At 35.7% G+C, this 14,103-nt stretch overlaps 1 protein-coding gene across 1 annotated transcript in view; it reads right to left on the reverse strand.

Annotated features, from left to right (window-relative positions):
* KCNH8 (potassium voltage-gated channel subfamily H member 8) overlaps positions 1-14,103 on the reverse strand; it is a 397,775-nt gene that overhangs the window by 42,453 nt on the left and 341,219 nt on the right. Inside the window, exon 12 of the mRNA XM_058182729.1 lies at positions 12,880-13,084. Coding sequence (XP_058038712.1) covers positions 12,880-13,084 — 205 coding nt within the window. The remainder of the gene's footprint in view (positions 1-12,879; positions 13,085-14,103) is intronic.

Here is a 14,103-nt window from a genome sequence, read left to right on the forward strand (position 1 = left end):
AGCAAAACGGTCATCTTTTTTCTTTGTGACAGTAAATGTGCGTCTAAAGATCTGAAATGTTGGCCATCATGAAGGGAATGAAATATCTAAACAATAAAAAGATTATCACAAGGAACAATATCTAAACACTAAAGATCTGTTCCATATGCAGCAAAAAAATACACTTGAAAAAGATACCTTGTTGAATATAATGTAGAAACTAATACCAAATCATATAGTAGTCCTTGAACCAGGGGTAAAATGCTCCCAGTTCAGACCGGATCGCCCAATCTAGTAGTGATGGTGGCAGGTGGTTCGGAGAACCGGTAGCAAAAATCCCTGCCCCCCCAATGCCCAGTTGAGCCACGCCTAAAAAGTGCTTTTAAAAGTAAAAATAAAAAAACTCTGATGATCGCGCGGCCTAGCTGGGTGCTAGCCAAAAAACGGTGTGGGGGGAGTCAGTTTTTTCTCCCAGCAGACTCCCCACACTCTGTTTTTTGGTTTGGCTAGCAGGCTTCAGTAGGCTGGGAAGAAAAATGGGGTGTGTGGGGGTTCGTTTTTGAGAGAGAAAGGAGGGGGGAGGGAGGGAAGGAAGAAAAGAAGGGAGAACTACAAACCTGGCACTAGACACAGTTTCAGAGGATAATCCAGGGCTGGAAGGGACCTCCCCACCAAGCCATGCTCACCAAGCCATGCCCACAGAACCTGTAGCAAAAAAAATTTGGTTTTCACCCCTGCCTTGAACTATGACCAATTGCTTAGAAACCATTTGACATTATGATGGACTCCAAAAGACACAATTCTGTTCCAAAGTTCCAGCAGCTGCCTCTGCCCATAGTCACATGACTGTGTTTGCTCAGTAACTGGTCCCATTTATGGCTATTTGTAGCATCCCATGGTCATGTGATTGATTTTTTTTTTTTGCTGAGAAGTGGCATTTTCCAGTTTTTGGCAAAAATGTGCCACAGAGAACAATAAGATTGCTTAATGACTGCTGTGATAACTTTACAATTGTGATGTTTACTTTATGAATATCATGGTTGCTAAACTATAAATAAAAGTGTAAAATTGGATCAGATAATGTGATGAATCTCATGACCAGCAACCATAATTGGCAGGCTCCATTTCAGTGGTAAGTAGAGGCAGGGGAGAAATGCCCCCAGTTCGGACCAGCTGAAAACATGCCTTTAAAAGTAAAAAAAATGCCTTTGAGGATCCCGCGGCTCAGCTGAGATTGTCAGAACCCTTTAAAAGTTTTTTTTAAACAACCTCTTCAGCCGAAGAGGTGTAAAAAAAATGGTTTTAAAAGGCTCCTCTGGCAATCCCAGCTGAGTTCCTCATTATCAGAATATTGAAAAAAGAACCCAAACAACAAGTACAAGGTTGATGGACATTACCTGACTGATGACCCCCACCCTGACAAAGACCTTGGAGTTTTCATATCAAATGACCTAAATGCCAAAGCCCACTGCAACTACATAGCAATAAAGCTCTAAGAGTTGTAAACCTAATCTTATGCAGCTTCTTTTCCAAAAACTCTACACTACTAACCAGAGCATACAAAACATTTGCCAGACCTATTCTTGAATACAGCTCATCTGTTTGGAACCCATACCACATCTCTGACATTAATACAATCGAACGCGTCCAGAAATATTTTACTAGAAGAGTTCTTCGCTCCTCCGAAAACAACAAAATACCTTATGCCACCAGACTTGAAATCCTGGGATTAGAAAACTTAGAACTCCGCCGACTTCGATATGATCTGTGTTTAACACACAGAATCATCTATTGCAATATCCTTCCTGTAAAAGACTACTTCAGCTTCAATCACAATAATACAAAAGCAAACAATAGATTCAAATTTAATGTTAACCGCTTCAAACTTGATTGCAGAAAATATGACTTCTGTAACAGAGTTGTTAACGCTTGGAACTCATTACCAGACTCTATAGTCTCCACTCAAAATCCCAAAATCTTCAACCAAAAACTGTTCACTATTGACCTCACCCCATTCCTAAGAGGACAATAAGGGGCGTGCATAAGAGCACAAATGTGCCTACCATTCCTGTCCTATTGTTCCCTTTTGTTATAACAAATTAACATGGTTGTTGCATACTTTTGCTTATATATTTTTTTTCTTTTATAATGTGTTGATTTTCTTATATTGATGTTTGTGTATACTGTTGTGACAAAATGAAATTAAAAAAAAAAAGAATCTACAAGTCGAAGAGCTTGTAGAAAACCTCCTTTTAAGAGGTTCTGGGCTGCAATGAAGTACTTACCTTATACTGCTCCTTTCCGGCTGGGAAAGCCATGCTTTACATCAGTTGCATCAGCTAGCAACTGATTCTGTCTGCCTGAAATCCATCTCCTCAGTCAGCAACTCATCTGCCTGCTTTGCTGCCTGAGGAACTCTGGGAATTGAAATCCACAAACCTTAAAGTTACTAAGGTTGGAGACCCCTGATCTAAAAAATAAAAATAAAATAAAATAATAAAATAAAATATTTGTGCTGTTTTTCTGTAGTGTTTCACTCTAACTACACAAACACACAAAATCTCACAAAGCTGTATGTAGCATTTTGTGTGTGTGTGTATATGTGTGATCGAGTTGTGTTGCGTTGTGTTGTGTTGTGTTGTGTGTATGTAAAGTGTAAAAGTTGGTTTTTGAGCTTTTTGTGGCTGTGTGAGGTTCCTGCTTGTTACAGGGGCCATTTTGGGTGAAGTGCAGCTGCTTTTGCATTGTGTGTGAATCAGTTGTGTTGTGTTGTGTGTGTGTAAAGTGTGAAAGTTGGTTTTTGGTACCTCTTATTGTTTTGTATACTTTGTTTATTATTTTTATTATTTATTGTTATTGGCCACACCCATCCAGTCATCTGACCACCAAGCCACACCCACCAATTAAACCATACCCACAGAACCAGTAGGGAAAAATTTTAGATTTCAGCCCTGAGTAGAGGTCTACCTGTATTGAACATACATGGTGCAACAAAGTTTACAAAAGCAGGAAAACTGGTGAAGCTGAAAGAACTTTCAACATTCAAGGACTGAGAACAAGGCAGGATTCTCCTTGCATAATATGAATTATTACCCACATATTCCAGCAGATTGCCCAATTCAACAGAAAATGAGTCCACTAATTTTCTTTATAATCTCATAATAAATTTATTTTTATCTTTCAAATAAATATGAGGTTAGCAATAGCAATAGCACTTAGACTTATATACCCCTTCATAGTGCTTTACAGCCCTCTCTAAGTGGTTTAGAGTCAGCAAATTGTCCCCAACAACCTGGGTCCTCATTTTACTGATCTTGGTAGCATGGAAGGTTGAGTCAACCTTCAGCCGGTGGGGATCAAACTCCTGGCAGTCAGCAGAATTAGCCTGCAATACTGTATTCTAACCACTATACCATCACATCACAATCACATTATTTTTATCCGTATTTAAATACGTTATTAGTAATGTGTGAAAAGCTGGCATTATATAAAATGCCTAGCAAATCTGTAGGATGTGTGAAGTTTTTAGACAAAGTATGAAATGTCTGTGTTATTTTAATATGCTACATGCTTTCCTTAGGCATTGTATATAATACCTAGGCATTATGCAAAATGATAAGAACTATTTAGATAAAGTATGAAAAAAGATTCATGGAAAGGGTTAAGGCCAAGATTAGGGTTAGAGGCAAATCCTGACCCTAACCCTTTATTAAAAACACAAATATGAAAATGAACAGAATAAATGCAGTAAATGTACAGACTTTCTTACTTAAAAAAAAAGAAAAGAAAAACAAGAGAAAAATACCAGTATTGACCTACTTATTGTAACAAGAAAAGCTAGAATGGCATTTTAGCCAGATTATTTTATGCTTTGCTTGTTTGCTTTTGGAATGTTTCAAAAATGTGAGAAATATTGTTTCATATTTTGACGTCCTATTTTTCATTCTATAGATTTTCTAGGCATTTCCACAAAATGCCTAATTTTACACATTGACAATAACATACATATAGTCAAATTCTGCCCCAATAAGTTCTATTACAATTTTTTTATTTGCACCCTGGGTATTTTGCAGATAATTTTTTTCTCAATCAAACAAATCATCTTCTTCCTATTACTGCTTCTACCTTCACTTTTTTGGTTTTTTTCTGCTATCGTTTTCCTGTCTCTTTTCTCTATAGCTAAACAAGTGGTTGTTGAAAATAGTTTCTTTAAAAACCTTTTTTTTTTTTACTGAGTACCCTGGTATACTATAAAGGTATACCTCAAGGCAAGGACTCTGTGGTCACTGCTTGAGGTAACAGATCAAAGAAAAAGCTCTTGGTTTAGGCTTTCTTCTCATATACTTGTTTCTTTGGGCTTATTTTTTTGAACCTCAAAGGAACATCTAAACACTTGAATCCTGATGTATAACCTGGAATAGTAAAATACTATATGTTCAAGATAAATTCATGCTACTGCTTTGTATCTACACTCAGTTGTAGATACCGAGTATAGAAACATTTCAATGCATATATTTCATTGAAAACCAAGAAAAGATTTAATAATAATAAAAAATTTAACATTGTTCTTTCTTTAAGTGCATACAATTTATTTATAATAAGGGAAATTAGAAAATTTAATTTTACAGCTACTGTTCTGTAAAAATGTAGTCCTTTAAAAAAAAGCCTTCAGCTGCCAGCGGGGAGTGCTATATTGTAAAACATTACTTTATAATACCTTTTATTCATTTTACCTTCTGAAATTATAACTACTTTTTAACAAAATTCAAAAATCACATTAGTTTAAATGGTAAACAGGTTAGAGATGGAGATGATCGGGCTGAGCTGGGGGAAACAGGTCCTCTCGCACCTACAAGATCTAAGGCCAGCACACCTTGAATTCCACTGACTTCTTTTTCTGCCAATTTGCATTGACTCTTAGCAGTTCAGATTCTTGTAGAGCAGGGTTGTCAAACTTGCATCGTCACGGCAGCATCACATGACATATGCTAAATCAGTTGTGGGTGTGGCCAGCATTTGATGCATCCATCCTGCGGGCTGCAAGTTTGACAGCCCTGTTGTAGAGAGATAGCTTGGAGTAAACTTGTACTGATTTGATCCTGATTCCTGATTTTTTGCACCTGACATTAATTGAACTTTAACAGCTCTTCAACTAGTAGAAACAATATTTTTAAATTGTATTTAAAATGGCCTTGAAACAAAGCAGAGTACTATCCAGCCTGTATATTAAGCCTGTATATTTAGTTCCTGTAGATCAATCTAGCAAATGTGAAAGCTTATTGCAAATGTATTTTGTTTCTATGTCTATGGTATACAAATTAATGAAAACCTTTACATTTTTCTATATATTCCCTTTTTTTTTGTATATACAGGGTTCCTATTTGCTGATAACCTTCTTTAATGTTGTACCTTGTTGAACGTATCTTTTCTTTTATGTACACTGAGAGCATATGCACCAAGACAAATTCCTTGTGTGTCCAATCATACTTGGCCAATAAAATTCTATTCTATTCTATTCTAAAGCCAACTATTTTACATTCAATACATAATGGCAGCTGGACAGATTTTCCCCCTACTACTAAAAACTTAATAAAATGAACCTAATCAACGTCCTGCTAAATATGATTTTGTAACTTTCCAGAGTGTTTCATAACTAATGTTGTAGAATTAAAAGAATGTCAGATAATCAAGATGTGATGAATTATATAAGGTATTGCTAAGATTGGAAATGCAATTAATATTGTCATTCCAGTTTTATTGGAGCATTAGCTCTCCAAAAATACCACTCAGTGCAAAGGCTATCAAGAAAGGTGAAGTAATCACCTGAAACAAATTATTTAAAGTTTTATGCAAAGGCAGAAAATTGTATAATAGAAATTACTTGTTTATTTATAGTTTAGATTTTTGTTGCTGGTCAAACTAGATTATTATGCCAAGATTTTGGTGATATTTAAATGCTAAAATACATAATCTTATGACATAATTGTAATGATGTAGGTAGAACATGAAATAACATATAAAAAGAAAGGTCCTGCCTCCTTAAGTGACTTTATCAGAACTAGAATTGGAAGCCAACTAAGGAAAAATTGGGAAAGAATTGGAGTTGGAGTTAAACAGAAGTATGAAAGAGGTAGCCACAGAACTGTTTTTGCTCTAATAGCAATAGCACTTAGACCTACAGTATATACGGCTTCACAGTGCTTTTTACAGCTCTCTCTAAGTGGCTTAGAGTCAGCATATTGCCCCCAACAATTTGGCTCATCTTTTACCCACCTCGGAAGGATAGAAGGCTGACTCAACCTTGACCTTGGTGAGATTCAAACTGCCAAATTGCAGTCAGCCAGCAGTTAGCACAAGTATCCTGCAGTACTGCATTCTAAAGTTACAGTATATACCACAGATAACTGGAGCAACCTATTAATAAAAATTAATATTTAAACCCATAGATTTGCAACTTTTATATTTAATTGTGCTTTCTCAGTATAATGTTATACTTTGAATAAAATCTACTGCTTATATTAATGAGACATAATTGTTCTGAAAATAGCTACATAGAAAACATTTTATTGAATCCACGTATAGTTTCTATCTTATTGAGAAATTAAAATTATTTTGTTTTTGTTTCTTGAAATTGCCAGATTTGTATCTAAGAGTGACTGTCCTTATGCATTGATATGTGGGAATGACCTTGGGAAATGAGAACCTGGTGAAAATGCTGCCCAGGGAGTAATCTGTTAAGGGTGAGGGAGTCTATAGCTGAATAACAGGTAGAAAAAGAAACAGAAGAGAATCACTCTAACTAATCAGGCTGTAAAATAAGGTGTTGAGAGATTTGTATTTTCACACTTGCAAGATTCTGTTCAACAAAGATTAGCTCACTGACTATGTTTCTTGTCTGGTCTATCTGGGAAGTATGACATCCAAAGTCACACATCAGTCTGCATCTCATTTAAATGCCTCAGCATTCCAGGAATTATTGAGCATTTTCGAAACAGCTATGGCCTTCCCACAATAATGTGCATATTTAAAAACAATTGAAGGGAAGCTTAGGCTTATAGGCCATGTCTTCATAATCAGTGAGTTTGAGTGTGAATGAATATTAAATCTTGCAGTTCTCTGATAATACAGGAATTAGAAACATATATACATTATGAACCTGAAAATCAGCTCTAAATATAGTGCAGATGCGCTATTATATTCTTATATGTTACATTGGAAGAGACAAACTTTTCTTTATCTAACCAAATCCACATTGCTGAATTCCAACTTTTGTATGCATTGGTAACCTGAAATGGTAACAATTGAACTAGACTAAATTACAGGTTTCTATGAGGCTGATTTGTGGATGTTATATTTGAAATCCACATTTTAAAACAGTATAATGACATAATGTCTCTTGCTTTGTTGGATATGCTTAATCGGGTTATTATTTTGAGGACAAGGGGTTGGGTTGGGGGTGGGAAGATTGAATTTTAATGGTGATAGAGAGACAAGTGCATGCCCTCAAGGATATATTCAAAATGCCTCCTCAGAATTGCTGACAAGAATATCTGGTGACTGCAAAACTACTAATGAAGAGAATGATGAATGCTTCACATTCTACTAGCATTCACCTGGGACAACTTTCTAGCCATTAAAATCTTTCTGTCAGTATTCTTAGGATATGATGTATGTGATGATAATGCTTACGGAAAGGAATTCAGCCTAGCTGAGGTCCTGAGGATCTTGACAGAACAGATGTAAGAAGTATTACATATTTACAACATAAGTGTGTGTATGCGTGTGTGTATACACACACACATACACACTCTTAGAAGGAAGCCCCACTGGCATCAATGGATAAATAAGGGTATATGGGACTGTCAGTATTATAGCATCAGACAAGCACATTAAAAATAAGTTTAATAGAATGAATCATTTAGGGTTGATTTAAAGCTCAAAAAGAAACCATCAGGAAAAGAGGATATATTGGTAATAACAATATCAAAAACTATAATATTTCAGAAAAAGTGTAGATATATGTGCAATCCTTCTCAAATGTATCTTTCTGTAATCGCTACATATCCAGTATAATTCAGGGTGAGCTTCTAAAAAAACTTTCTTTAAAAAAGAAGGAAGAAAAAAAGCTGGTGGTGAAATTATAAGATGTTATACAAATTATTTCTGGCAGCTTTGCTGATCCCAAGAAAGAAGCTTTTTGACTCTTTGACCTCATATTAACCTGCTTTCCATGGCTGTCCATTTTAAAAAAGATTGTGATGTTCTAGTGCACATAATATAGTTATTAGCAAAGAACATTTTCCAAATAATGAATTCACTGACTGGCACAGATCTAAGTGGCATATTCCTAAGAATCCAGAGGTGTTTTTATTTTAATTTCAAAAACATATTTTCAAAAGTCTCAATCTATAACAGTAGTAGTCAACCTGGTCCCTACCGCCCACTAGTGGGCGTTCCAGCTTTCATGGTGGGCGGTAGGGGTTTTGTCCGATACTGAAGCACTTTCCTTTTTTAAAAAAAATTTAAAATTTTTTTCATAGCATTATTTAAAAACATTTTCATTAGGTTTTTATAAAATTCCCCGTGACAATTTAAATTTTTGAAAATATACTATTTGTATCGCCCGCACATAAGTTTAGTTCATGTTACGTAAGTGAAACTAAATGGCGCTATAGTGTGACCGCAAACAAAAGAGCCTCATCCCAGAATAGCTCGCGCATCTCCCCCCACACCACCCAGCTGTAACAGACAAGCAGAGCTGATAGCCGGAGCCCTCCCCCAACCCAATCCACAATGTGCGAGAGGCATGCGCAGACGACGATACACGGGGTATTACTATGGAACTGGTGGGCGGTTAGAAAATTTTACTACTAACAGATATACAAAAGTGGGCGGTAGGTATAAAAAGGTTAACTACCCCTGATCTATAATATGATAAAATAGAAGCTCTGCAATTAACATTGGTGTTGAAAGCAGATCACATGTTTAACAAAAACTAGCAGTGTAAAATAATTTTATTTTGTCTTAATTACCTTCAAAGAAAGGAAGAGGTATAAAAAGTAAAGAATAAATAATTTATTTTTAAAATTGGCAGCCTATAGGCATAATAAGACAAATGCTCTGTCTTACACATTGGAAAAAAGAATCAGAACACTAAATACAAGCTTGATGGATATTACCTTTAGATGACCCTCACCCTGTTAAAGACCTTGGAGTTTTCATATCAAACGATCTAAGTGTCAAAGCCCACTGCCACTATATCACCAAAAAGGCTTTAAGAGTTGTAAACTTAATCTTGCATAGCTTCTTCTCCAGAAAGATTACACTATTAACCAGAGCATACAAAACATTTACTAGACCAATTCTTGGATACAGCTCGCCTGTCTGGAACCCACACCTCATTTTGGACATTAATACAATTGAGCGTGTCCAGAAATATTTTACAAGAAGAGTTCTCTACTCCTCGGATCACAACAAAATACCTTATGCCACCAGACTTGAAATCCTGGGTTTGGAAAATTTAGAACTCCGCCGCCTTCGGCATGATCTGAGTATAACTCATAAAATCATCTGCTACAATGTCCTTCCTGTCAAAGACTACTTCAGCTTCAATTGCAACAATACACGAGCACACAATAGATTTAAACTTAAAGTGAACTGCTCCAATCTTGATTGTAGGAAATATGACTTCAGTAACAGAGTTGTTAATGCCTGGAATGCACTACCTGACTCTGTGGTCTTTTCCCAAAATCCCCAAAACTTTAACCAAAGACTATCTACTGTTGACCTCACCCCATTCCTAAGAGGTCTGTAAGGGGCCTGCATAAAAGCACAAGTGTGCCTACCGTTCTTGTCCTAATGTTCCCTTTGATTGTATCCAATTTGTATGGTTATTTCATGCTTATACTTATATATACTGTTGTGTTTGACAAATAAATAAATAAATAAAAATAATTTTACAGAGAGCCAGCTTAGTCTATGGGTTAAGGCTAGAAAAAGAACATCATAAATTCCTGCCTTAACCATGAAAATCAGCTGGGTAATTGTAGACCAGTCACTCTCTCTCAATCACAGAGTAATTGTTGTTGTGGAGAAAATAGGAAGAAAAAGGTGTGTTGGATATTTTCATCACCTTCAGGTATTAGTAAAAATAATAAAGGTGTGATATAAATACATAATAAAAAAATAATCTTGTAAGCAACAAAAATGAAATGTATAGATTCTAGGGTATTTGTCAATTGTATTTGTTATACAAACTAATAGCTCTGTTCACAGTTGGTTATTTTTTAAAATAAAAGGCCCAGGAAAGTCAAAAGATCTTAGCTCCTAGTATTGAATCAAAAGCTTATTGTTAACAGAATTATGCTGATGAGAAGGTTAGAATAACAAAACAATATTTTGGATTCCCTTCTAATCAACTATTTGGATTCCCTTCTAATCAACTATTCCGAGTGCCCTGCTTAAAATAAATTATCTTAAGTAAGTCTTAAAATTTGTGGAATGGTGCTGTAATTTGTATTAGTTATCAATATGTTTATTCAACATATGCACTATAACTTGTTGCTGGCAATCCTTATGATTTATATTGATATATTGACCATCAATTGTGTTGTAAATGTTGTACCTTGATGAACATATCTTTTCTTTTATGTACACTGAGAGCATATGCACCAAGACAAATTCCTTGTGTGTCCAATCACACTTGGCCAATAAAATTCTAAAAATTCTAAAAAAAAATTCTATTCTATTCTAAGTAACACCATATTAATTATCAATATTTGTAAAATATATTTACATATATTGTTTTGACTTTTTAATTAAAAAGACATAATGCCTTAAAATATCAATTACAGGTTTGGCAAACTTTCTGCTTTTTTTTTTTTAACAGCAGCCAATCTTTAATAAGATTGCCTCCTTATAATATTATTTCAATGTTACAAAAAGTAAAGGTCTTTCGTATTCAGTGCATGAGTTTTATCCTAGTTATGTTCAGATAAGAAAAGAAGACTGAGAATACATAAAATTGTTTTAATTAAAACCCCATTCTGGTGACTGAACAATATTATATATAATTGCTGATTTTAGAATTTTTGCAAAGCATCAATAAATTACTTTAATTCCTATATAGTTTATTACGTCCTATTTGCTTTGCAGATGGATTAGCAGCTTGAAAAGAATGGCCAGGAATAAAAAAAATTGCTTCTCATTTACGTCATAGGTACTACTATGTAAATATTTCCGTATTTTGGCACTCAGTAACTGAAATCTCCACATTATAACAATTCCTTATCTGCTCCTTACTTTCCTAAGTATATAAAAATTACATACCTTGATGCTTTTAGTCTGCTGAAACTCTTCAGCTGACTTCTAAATGTAAAACAATTCCCATTTAACAGATTTTGAAACCCAAGTAACTCATGAATAATGGCCAAAAATATTAATTACCTTTCATAATACATTCCAAAATTATCTAGGAAACCCTCATAACTGAATCATACTATAATATAAAATATTAAAGATTTTAATCTATCATTTCTGTTATACCAATGTAACACAACTAAAGAATCACAATATAATTCTATTTTAAATCTCTTTCATGTAGTTCATAGCTTGCAAATATTTGCTATGTGTTTTATTTAATTGGTACATTATATATTTATTATATACTGCTTTTGCCTATCTTATGAATACAATGTCCCTCTTGAATAAACCAGACACATATTTAAAAGGACAGAGAAGATCAACAGACAGGAGAACCCTCAAGTTGGACAATGGATCCATCTGGGGCAATGCAACCCCATCATCTAGCACTAAAGATGTTAAAGTTTCAGATCCTAAAGTTTACCACAAAAAGCCACTCCGTCTTGTCAGGGTTCAGCCAAAGCCTTTTGTCTCCCATCCAGACATACACACCTTTCAGGCACCACAAGAGGGCGATGACAGCTTCATTTATATCACTGAGGGTGGTGGAGGAAATTTAAACTTGACTATCATCAAGTTTATCTTATGGTACAACATCCCAAATTTAAACTTGACTATCATAAAATCTGATGATACCTCATCCCATGGTGATGGATGATCTCAGCCAGTAGCTTCATGTAAATGTTAAAAAAGAGTGGAGAGAATACTGAACATTGTGACATGCTCCAAGAAGTGAATTGAACCTCTCATTCCCCACCAACGCTGATTGGGACTGGCCTTAGAAGAAGGAACCAAACCAGCAGAAGACTGGACCACTCAACCTCAAGCCCCACAGCTAGGCAAAAAGGATAACATGGTTGAGGATATTGAAGGCTGTTGGGTGAGCAACAGCAAAGGCAGATGCACTATCCCTATTCCACTCTTACCAGAGCTCATCAACAAGTGCAACCAATGCTATTTCTACCCCATAACTGGGCCTGAAGCCAGTTTTTCCAAACACTTTGAATGCAATCTGTGATTATCTTCATTTCTGGCAACCTCAATATACTATTAATATTATTTACTATTAATGAGAATTAACAAAATTGAAGTTTTTCCTCTCAATAGACCTGCTTGGGACCAGAAACCCAGAGATATGATGAGGCAGGATTTCCTGAAAACGAAGAAAATATTGGAGATATTATACAAAGCTGCCTTAGACTGCTGTACAGTGCATAGATGGAAATGGCTGTAATTTCTGCCTCTGAAGCTAAAACAATTGTGTACCTACTTAGACAACTGTAGGAGCACATTAGTTATATTTATCTGAGTTATCTCTGTTCTTACAGGAAAGCCTGAAATGTTGCCTACTAAACTGCACCACAAAATCAGTGAGGCTACAGTATGTCTCTAATAACATCTGCAGTTTATTCAAAACTATAATTTTCTCAACTTTACAGTGCATTTTTTCAATTTCAATGATAAAAAGCTCATCTTTACCTATGTCCCATGTCAGTGGTTTTTTTTCCATTTCCTTCTTTCCAATGACATACCAAATACAAGCCATCCAATGAGCCAGCAATGCAAACATAGACATCAGCAATGTCAGAACAATTGTACTGTGCTGGGAATAGCGATCCAATTTCTGAAGTAGACGTAAAAGGCGCAGTAAGCGTACAGTCTTGAGAAGGTGAACAATCGATACCTAAACATGCAAGAAAGGGAGATCTTGTTATAGATGCATTTCCAAACAGAATAAAACTGGCCCACTTATTTTCAGTTAGGTATGTATTATAATTTAGGATGAACATCAACTACATTTATACATTGATATTGTCTTTTTATAAAATTCATCATTATTGCATTTTAAAAATCAAGAAAAAATGGGCTAATATAGTCATTGAAAAAAGAGTGAGAAATTGCTACTGATAACATGCCAGCTTATAATTTGTTACTGACACTCCTTATTCCTCCTCTAGTTGCTAGAAAACAATTCTTATTCCATTTGCTCTTGCCGTATTGTTCTGAATACATACTCAAGGCTAGAATTTGTGTACACTTAGCACAATTTGAAAAAAGACACTGCCCTGAACATGACATCCTGAATTTCTATACATATATAAAAACTAAAGAATCTTTTGATGGCCTAAAACTACATTAGTCTCCTTTTTCTTTGGAGACTTTCTGTCTCAAAAGGTGGTGGTAAGTGACAAATTAATGCATATAGAGCTTCATGAGATTTTTTTTTTCACCTGATTTATAGAATTTTAAGGCAATGGTGGTAATCTTATTTCATGGATCATGGTAAACTATTCAGTTTTCCTCAATTTGGTGGAAAACAATGTTGATGCTTTTTGCAAATAGTGGTCACATGGGGCTCTCCATGGGGAACATCCCCTGCCAATTAATATAATAAAGCTGAGGGAGTCCACTGTTCCTCAGATAGCTGGCTGTGAATCCCTCCTTGTGAAGTGGGGCCATCGGAATCAGATGGGGCTGTTGATCACATACCTGGCTCCTTGCTGCGTGACTACAGCCCTACCTGAGCTACTAGAGGTGCTTGCTGGCGTGGCGGTTGAGATTCCCAGACTTCTAGTCTTGGGGGATTTCAACTTGCCATCGGCCGGCTTGTCATCAACGGTGGTTCAGGAGTTCCAGGCCTCCATGACGGCCTTGGACCTGATTCAAGTAACTGATGGCCCTACACACATTGGGGGAGGCGCG

Source organism: Ahaetulla prasina, chromosome 4 (assembly GCF_028640845.1).
Source record: "Ahaetulla prasina isolate Xishuangbanna chromosome 4, ASM2864084v1, whole genome shotgun sequence".
Lineage (NCBI taxonomy): Eukaryota > Metazoa > Chordata > Lepidosauria > Squamata > Colubridae > Ahaetulla > Ahaetulla prasina.